This window comes from Dendrobium catenatum, unplaced genomic scaffold (assembly GCF_001605985.2).
Source record: "Dendrobium catenatum unplaced genomic scaffold, ASM160598v2 fragScaff_scaffold_1553, whole genome shotgun sequence".
NCBI classification, from domain to species: Eukaryota; Viridiplantae; Streptophyta; class Magnoliopsida; order Asparagales; family Orchidaceae; genus Dendrobium; species Dendrobium catenatum.
In genome coordinates this window covers 561,558-571,486 of record NW_021320015.1, presented here as the reverse complement: position 1 = coordinate 571,486, position 9,929 = coordinate 561,558, and the positions used below count along the sequence as shown (strand labels likewise).

The window sequence follows — 9,929 nt, the reverse complement described above, 5'->3', positions numbered from 1 at the left end:
GGATGGAAAATAAGAAAGTTGAGGAAGTGAAGTTCAAGGAGGAAGAAACTGAAAATCATGAAAGGAAAAAAACTAAGAAATATAAAAGAAAAGAAGTGAATGGATAAAGACCTATTTGCTAATAGCAAGTCTATGGAGGAAATTTTTTAGGAGTGCCGTGAGTGCATTCAAAAACTGAATATATAAAGGATTAAAGAAATATTAAAAGGGAAGGAACTTGAATTGATTGAATGAGATGGGGAATTTTTTCCTATTAATTCGAAGATAGTCGAGGGGAGATTTATTGGCGATGCCATCAAGGAGATCAAGCATATTCTCAAACAAAAAAAGGGAGAAAATGATTTAAGAGTTTGATCCAGACGAGGATGATTTGTTAGTAGATTCTGGTGAAGAGGAGAATATTCATAGTGATTGCATTTTCGTGATAGATACTGTAACATTTTCATTAAAGAACAATAATTTTGATAGATAACGCGAAGAGGAAACTGGAGAAGCGATCGTTGCAGATTCATGATGCAACCAAAATTATTGAAAGCTAAGGTTGCAAATTAAGAGACTTGTCTTCCTTTCAAAATCCTTTAAAGATGACAAAATACACTAAATTTGACACTATAAGCTTGTAACAACAACACAACTACCATAGAAGTTTTTAAAGAGTAGAAAAATACAATAGGGTGGACACTTGCGGAGAGAAGAAATAGATAAGAAGAGCCCGAGATGAATTCAAAGAGGGGAAGGGAAAGAAGCTAGCTCGCAAGCTAGAGAAAACCCGCAGGTTTACATTCCAAATATTTTTTCTCACAAAAGCTCTCCTAAAACAGCCACAAAACAGCCCCTATATAGGGAAATAAAAAGTAAAAAAAAAAAGACAATTAATATATGTAATTAATGCACCTAAAAAACAACCAATATAGTACCCTTGTAAACCGCAGCAAGCAGGAATCGAAGGGGCAGCTGCCTGGGGAAGAAACCAAAGCATCAAAACAACCCCAAAAGTGGGGGAAAACCGAAGCATTAAATGACTCATAAAGGGGAAACCGAAAAGGCTTCTTTTGGGAATTAAAATCGGCATGGGGAACACCAAAATGCCTCTTTTGCCTACATTAATTCAACTCTAGATTTGGCAAGTCAACTAAAAACTAAGGATGAGCATATTAATAAATTGGAAAAGAAAATAGAAGAGATGATGAAAATGGCAGAAATGCATATCCAAATGTCAATGACACAGCGAGCTCGGGATGAATCTCTTCGCCCGACAGCTCATGTGTCTAATAGTCAAATGGTAGATGAAAATGATTTGGGTTAGGGCAAGAGTTTAAAGACATCTACCACTAGAAAAGACATTAAACAATAGATAGAGAATAAGGTAAATGAGGTACTAGCCCCGTCTGAAGGATTTTCATCCATTTCAAATGGTAGACTCTATCAGGAGGAATTGGATTTTGTTCATTATCCCAAGAGATTTGTGTCACCTTCCTTTAAGGTATTCACAAGTACAGAAAATTTGAAACAACATTTAGCTCACTTTCGTGCCAGTTGTTACAATGCTAGAGGCAGTGATGTTCTTCTATTAAAGGAATTTGTCATTGGTCTTTCTGGAATAGCATTTGATTGGTATGTCGATTTGCTGAATGGTCGGGTCTGGACCTTCATGGATCAAAAAGTTTATTTTAAAAAGATTTGCTGGGGCTCAACACCATATCACTATAAGAGATATGGTTGTTGGAAATAGAAACCATAGGAGTCTTTGGTGGAATAGATTTTGCGATGGAGGAACTTATTTATGAAATGCGAGCCACAATTATAGGAATATGCAGTGATCTTGTTGAAAAATATTTGCGGGCCTATTGCTTTTCTCCTAAAAGAATTTACAATTAGGACATTTTGAAAAATTACTAAACAAAACAAATAACTTATAAGAGGAAGCTTCTTGTTTACTATTTTTAAAGGCCAATCTGAAGAGAGAAAAAGAATTAAGGCTTAGAAGGTATTTGAGAAGAAGTTAGCATCTGCATCAACCGTCGATAAAGACGGTTGATTCCCTTCCCTATTCCCTTCCCTCTTCACTCGCTCGCTCTGTCACACTCTCTTCCACTCCTAAGTGGTGTTTTGCCCACTACACAGATGACAAGACACTTCATTAAACGTTTCTTCGCACTCTTTTCTGTCCCCCCAAAAAAACAAAAACTATTTATATTTACTCACATAAATTTATTCGGGAATCGCGACACTCGATAGGGTGGCGTTGTAGCGTTACAATGATGAACTAGTGCCTCGGCGCTACTGACTTGGCTTCGTTGCGGCGTTGGGTTGCGTTGACCCAACACAACATTTCCATTGTAAATAACTTTTAACTGCCTCGCCTTGGCGCTGCAAAAGATTGGGAGCTGTGGCACTCAGACATGTCATCTAATGCTGTTGTGATCTAGAGATCGACGCTTCGGCATTGAATTATTTGCAAAAAATAACAGAGAGCAGAGTGTGGCGACGTTCCCTTTGTGGCGTTGAGGCGGCAGTAGCATTGTTTATTTTTCCATCAAGACGTTGATTTAAATGCAAATTTCACGAGACTTGAGCGCTACTTTGTCCAGTTTCGGTGCCGTTGCGTTGAAGGCGCTACGACATTGGTGTTTGTGGCGCAGTGACGTTGGTTCTAGCTTTATATATTTGACTTTTTTCTGAGACATTCCTATTATGCAACATCAATCAAAACACATTTTTACTAAAATTTTATGCAAAAATAAATATAATTTTCACTTAACAAGGACTTATGATGTGCAATGAGATTCAAAACTTAGGAATAGATTGTGCATTACAGGGTACTAGCCTGAACATATTTTAACAAAGCACAAAGGTGCATGAATCTTCTGGAATTATATGTCGTTTGAAGCCAGCTAAACCACCTAACCGATTTTAAAGCCATGATGTCCAATCAGTCAAAGGTTATCTAGGATAGGTAGATTGTTATTTAATTAGGACCGATATCTAGAGATTCTAAATGTTCATAGACTTATGAATGATAGTTATGCTCTTAAGACTAAATGCAATTTAATTTTATTTCTAAATTGTTTTTAATGCAATGCATGTTGGTTGATTTATGCAAAATCATTCTGCAGAATGATTTGAAAAAAAAAAAACTTAATAAATAGATTTTATCTTATAGAGCAGGCCTTCCCTGAGATTTAAAATGCTCCCTAATAGCTCTAGTGGTTTACCCAAATCCGTAGGCGGGAAGGTACCTAAACACGGAATGGATGTTAAATATTCAATGTGACCTCGACTGTTTCCATGTTTACATTCTACAGTGATTGTCTTTTTATATTAATAAATGCTAAATTTAATTTATTATGAGTAGGAGAATATATATATATATATTATTTCGTAAGAGCCTTGTGAAAAGTAGGCAAAATCATGTGCAAGAAATAAACCTCGAAAATAAATAAATATTTTTTAAGCACATAATTTAAAACACAACATTCACACAACTACTAACACATGAAAAAGTATCAATGCAAAAAAAAAAAAAAAGTGTCCAACAGTCCAATTTGATAAGTGTCACTTAATTATTCTTTATAGAGGCAATTGGGTAATACCTTTAAATTACAACTTGGATTCTACGCCTAGAATTGACGTATGTCTTTTAAATGAAATTCTCCAAATTCTTCAGCACCGATCTTCTTCAATCCAAAAGACTTTGCCGGTAGAAGGCTCATTCTTTTGGTCCCTTTTTTAAGATGGAGAATATCGTTTAATTTTCACATTATTTTTTATATTTTCAGTTTGAGAAAGGAAAAATCCTTTATACTTTCTGAATGTTGGTAAAATAGTTTGTATATAAAAATCCAAATTAAATCACATCACATATTAGCAAAGCTTTTGCTTAGCAAATGAGCAACATGTTTATTGGATGTTTTTTAACAATTAGGAGGGGCTAAGCAGTAAAAGCACATATATAAATTTTGATTAGTTTTAAATCTTAATTAATTAGCCCCTCTTTATAAGCCTGCATAGGCATGACCATCTACAAAAAAACAGATTAACAATAAAACATCTAGATCTTCCTTAACCTAGGAAAAACTAAGCACTCATCACTTAATCACAACAATACAAAGCACAGAAGCAATCGACCGTCTGAATCACTCACATCATAGTACACATCCACCAACATCACTCAAATTCTTTTATTAACAAATAAATCAACAATAACACATCTCCACAATAGCGTTCATAACCTAAAGTTAGTATTGGTTGTCCTAACAAACAAATCAAAATGTGTATTTTTTAATATATTTTTTATTTTTTTAATATATATTTTTTGTTTGGGGTGCTTGACAATGTGGGTGTCAACCTATTAGGTTTTAGGTTTCGTTTTCTAATTTTGATTTTTTTTAATATCCGAGGGTTGTTTTAATTTAAAATTTAATATTTTGGATCTTTTTTTAAGCCTTTAATGAGTTTATAAATGAAATTTTTATTTTTGTTCTAAATTTATTTCACTGGTTCTAGAATTTTCATTAAATTTTAGGAATTCACATGAATTTATTTCATATTTTTTCTAATTTTTATTGAATTTTTTATGAATTTTATAATTTCGAGATTATTTATCCAATTTATATAATTTGATGGTGAAAATTAAATATTAATTAAAATATTTATTTAGTTTATTATTCATTATGATTTTATATGCTTATAAAACTTTATTTGAGATTTTTCTTGGATTTTTAATAATTTTTAAATATCCGGGTTATCAATTATCTTATTATCCTTTCATTATTTGTTTCCTTTTACTTTCTCTATCTCCTATTCTCTTTTGAATTTAACTTTATGTTTAATTTAAATTTATTTAATCTTATCATTAGTTCGACTTAGGGGGTGATTTTAATAGAATTAAATTTGTTTAGATCTTATCTTTTGATTTTTGAAGCTTATTATTTTCATTTGTTAAGTTTATATTTGATTTGGTTTTAGAAATGTTATAATTTCATTTTTAAGTTCATTCTTTTTATTTAAATTTTTATTTAAATTCTATATCAATTGGTATAACATTTTTTTTTTTATTTTTTTAATTTTTATTTTTATTTATTTTATTTTATTTTATTTTAATATTTTTTTTATATCAATTGGTATAACATAATGAAGTTGATTGATGTTGCATTGTATTTCATTTAAAGTAGGGAATTGCAAACCAAAATTTAAATTTTTAAATATCATTATTCTCGTAGTTGAATCCTTTGTAAAGTGATATCTCTATCCTACGGGATGGTATGTCATTTTCTATGATGATTTGATTACGAGATTAGTGAAAGTATCGTAGTTATTGTGATTGAATACATAATTGAACAACATTTTAATCTCTTGGGATTATATATTATTCTTTGTGATAACTCTGTTACAAGAACTTGGATAAAATTTGTATTTTTGTATTTGAATCCATTGAGGAATGTTATTTTTTATCTTTCGTGATATATATTATTCACAATGCTATATTCGATTACAAAAATTGAAATTCAAAATCATGTTTGACCTACATATTTTTCCCAACACATTTCAGTAAATTATCTTGTACTTTATTCCAAAGTTAACCAGAAGGATTTGCAAAGAATATGGCAATGTTAAGTTGTTAACAGATAGAGTTGGGGGTCCATGAAAATTCTTCAAATTAAATTCCCTGAAGGCTGTCTTTACTTTGCCAATCTGTACAATTGGAAGTGAGATAACTTTGAGAACCTGATCCTATTTTCAGATAATAAAGCAGCATATAGTTGCTTTTGAATGAACCGATTTTGGTGGACTGAGAAGTCTATGCCTACTTTCATTCATAATATTTAGTATTTATGATACTTTATCTATTTAATATATTCGTAATATTAATTTCCAGTTTTAACAGTAGGTGGTCACACTTTTTGAATTTTCTTATTTTATATTTTTTCTCCAATTTTATCCATCACTCGAAACTTGTTTTGCTGAGGCTGAGCTTTTCTCTTTCCTGTATGTATACCGGACGTTTTGAGGATTTATTATTCTGTGCGGAGTCTCCGGATGTATCCGGAGACCAATAAAAATGCGCTACGTCACCTCAAAAATGTATCGCACTCGATATTGAGCGTAACCAGACGATTCTCCTGTCCGGTGTCTGCACAGAATAATCTCTCCGTTTTGAGAGACCTGTTGTAAACCGTCCGGTGTCCGCGCAGAATAATCTATCCGTTTTGCTGAGGCTGAGCTTTTCTCTTTCTTGTATGTATACAGGACGTTTTGAGGATTTATTATTCTGTGCGGAGTCTCCGGATGTATCCGGAGACCAATAAAAATGCGCCACGTCACCTCAAAAATGTATCGCACTCGATAACCAGACGATTCTCCTATCCGGTGTCCGCACAGAATAATCTCTCCGTTTTGAGAGACCTGTTGTAAACCGTCCGGTGTCCGCGCAGAATAATCTCTCCGTTTATAAGGACCTGTTTTATCAATTAAATATCTGACACATCTACTTTTTGTCTCCTGGTCTTGTTTGATTATTGCCGTCCAGGAATTGTCGTATCATATTCTTTGCGTGACCATTCTTGCCTATGATTTTTCACTCATGATAAAACCTTACAAATTTTTTCTTCTACCCTTTTTGTGCATACCAGGGTGTTTGCGGCTGTGAGAAGTTTTCCAGCAGCTCCATAACAGAGGTTATTCAAGCCATCATCAAGCGTGATGGCTATACTGGGCTTTTGAGAGGATGGAAACCCAGAATGCTCTTCCATGCACCTGCTGCTGCTATTTGTTGGTCTACATACGAAGCTTCCAAATCCTTTTTCAAGGACCTTAATGACAGAAAGGCATAAACTTTTTCCTATTCGTTAGAACATTTCATTGAAACCGACAGTTTTACATAGTTGCATTCAAACGGAAACAAACTTCTCAAGGAGGAATCTAACTTTAATTCAGGTTCTTTATTTAAGCTTCGTTTGGGACGGTTTTTTTACTGCTTCTTAAAGCAGCTTTAGCCAGCAAAAACTTCTTCGAAAGCATTAAATACCACTTCTACTATTTATTTAACTTTTCCCCTGATTGTTGTAACCATCCTAAATAAGCTGAGGCGAGGAATTGTGTTTTTGTACCCCCTTATGTATGGAGCAAATAGGAAATACAGGAGATGCATTACAGATATAATAGTCATTGTAAGAGAGATTGTACCCGGACAGTTCTAGTTTGTTTTTCTGTAATTTTGTAGTCTGCTGTGGTGTTCCTTTCACCACCTTATAGTGTCATATTTCTAGTTCCATGAAGCTAGTAATAAGTAATATTCCATATGATATATTGAACCACTTTATGTTAGATTACACTCTTGTATTTATTTCATGAACAATTTGGCTATTTTGTTACAAAGTTATCATATGCAGGGAATGCCCTTTTTGCTGTAAATTCAATTTTGTTCTTTGTTATTGAGAGCTAAAAACTGTGATGATAGAATATTTAATATCTTAATTTTGTATAAAAACCCAGCATGTTCATATAGAAGTTTTAAGATTACAAAATTTTGTACATGAAAAACTTGTAATAAACTATAATTATAGGTACAAAATCTATTCTTTTCCTCAATTAAAAATGAAGATATTTCACAAATGAAAATAAAATTCCTATTCTCATTGCAGGGATTACAAAAGCGGTATGTCAACGGACAAAAAACTAAGTCTAATAACTTAGTTGGAAAATGCAATTGAGTTATTTAGATCTCTTAGTTCTTAAACTCTCTTTACATAAAAAATTATGATTGCTTTATAATTTTTTTAGAAGGGCATTTAGGTAAATTTGGCTAGGATAGAAAAGACTTGATTGAATGGTATATGTTGATCTTCTTGATCATATATTTTGTATCTAGTATTTTGTGTGCCTTAAGATGTTAGAATCAATAAATCTTGGGTTTGTTAAATTCAACTTTTTCAAGCTGTTTAATTTAATTATAAGCATGTTATATTTGATGATCATTTGATTCTTCAATTAATGTATAAATGAATTAAATATATTTCAAGTGTTTGATTTGAATTTATCTTTGTGTCAGATCATTTGTTGTGTAGATGAATTTTTATTTTTAAGATATTCAATTTCATCATAAGTTTGTTGAAATTGGTGTTTGAATGATGATGATTTTAATTCTAAAATTTTTATTTTAAATTTTATTTTGAAATTCATTTAAATATCAATTTTAATTAAGCTAAGTTGTTTTAAGTTTAAATATTAATTTCTTTTTTATTATTTTTTAAAATAATTTTTTATAAATAATTAAAATTGCTTTTTAAAGACCTGTATGAATGGATTCAGTCATACATGATCGTAATTTCTGCCAGCGAATTTAACATTTTCTCATATAGCGACACGTCAATTCATATTTTAGCATTTCTTTATTAACACAATTTGCAACATTTTGATAAAATGTAATAGACACTTAAAAATAAAATAAAGTTAACGTTAATCTCAAAATAAACATGCACCATGAAATTGCACCAGCCGGGAATCGAACTTGGGTCTGTATCATGGTAGGGGTGTCAAATTTTGACAAGACCCGAAACACAACCAGGACCCGATTCAAAAAAATCCGGGTTCGGGTTGACCCGGTTAGCCAAAAGGTCGGGTTCGGGTTCAGATTTTTGACCCGTTTCAAAAAACGGGTCGAGTTCGGATTGACCCGGAAACCTGAAATAAACCCGACACTGACCCGAAAGTCGAGACCATCATGATTTCCACCCGTTCTCGCCCCGTCGCCTGCTGCCGCGAGCGCGGTCCCGCACTTGAGTGCGGATTCCGCTAAGCTATTCGCTGTCACGCAGTCGCACGGTCAGCCCGTGCCCCACACTCGCGCCATCGCGTGGTCAGCTAGTGCCCCGCACTGGCGCACTCTCGTCGTCGCGCGGTCAGCCCGCGACCCGAAAGTAGACTCGGCCGGTTAGCCCAAGCTCCGCATGGCCGCACTCGCACTTCACGAGGTCCCGTGGACTCTGTCTGCACGCGCGGTACCGCAGACACTGCCCGCACTTGCACTGTCGCGAGCTCGCTTCTTCGCAATCTGCTAATCTGGGTCGTGTCGGGTCAACCCAGCAACCCGTGTGGGTCGGGTCCGGGTTGAAATGTCTGCACTGTTTGCAAGAACGGGTCGGGTTCGGGTTGCCATGGCAGGTTACTATTCTACCACTAGACCAATGGTGCTCCGGGTAGAAGTTGATTTGGTTTTAATTTAAAAAAATGAGAATACTATTGGCTTACAAATGATAATGATATTGCAACAAGAACAGCAAGCTTTTTTCCCACTATGTGGTCAGGTATATGAATCTTTTTTCTCTATTGTTTCATATTTAGAGTCAAATTGTCATATAAATCTAATAAATAAATATCATTTCTAATATTTTCTAACAAGTCTTTTTAGACATACCTCTACCTTTATTAACACAAGTTAAATCTAATACATCAAATTTTCTAACCAAGTCATTGGGAGGACATTATTTTATATGACCAAATCATCTAAGTCGACTATCTCTAATCTTACCTTCCATTGGAGCTACCCCAATCTTTTCACGTATATTCTCATTTCATATATTGTCTTTAAGAGTAAAGCCACTCATCCACTTGATCATCCTCATCTCTACAACACTTAATATTATGCTTCTTTTTTAATGACTAACATTCTGCACCATAAAATATTGCAGGTCTCACTACCGTGTTATAGAATTTTTTCTTAAGTTTGAGTGGGACTTTTCTATCACACAATAAGCTTGACGCACTCCACTTCAACGATCCAACTTGAATTCTACGATAATATCCTCATCTATTTCACCATCACTCTAAACAATAGATCCAAAATATCTAAAATATGCACTTTTTAATTACTTGATCGCTCAAAGTCACAATCCCCCCACTAGATCTATTATTACTAAATTACACTCCAT

General features: G+C 33.7%; 1 protein-coding gene across 1 annotated transcript in view; it reads left to right on the top strand.

Annotated features, from left to right (window-relative positions):
• The window catches only part of LOC110101257 (mitoferrin), a 21,586-nt gene extending 14,173 nt beyond the window's left edge, over positions 1 to 7,413 (top strand). The window contains exon 2 of the mRNA XM_020829072.2: positions 6,633 to 7,413. Coding sequence (XP_020684731.1) covers positions 6,633 to 6,833 — 201 coding nt within the window. The 3' untranslated portion in view covers positions 6,834 to 7,413. The remainder of the gene's footprint in view (positions 1 to 6,632) is intronic.
• Positions 7,414 to 9,929: the final 2,516 nt, after the last annotated feature.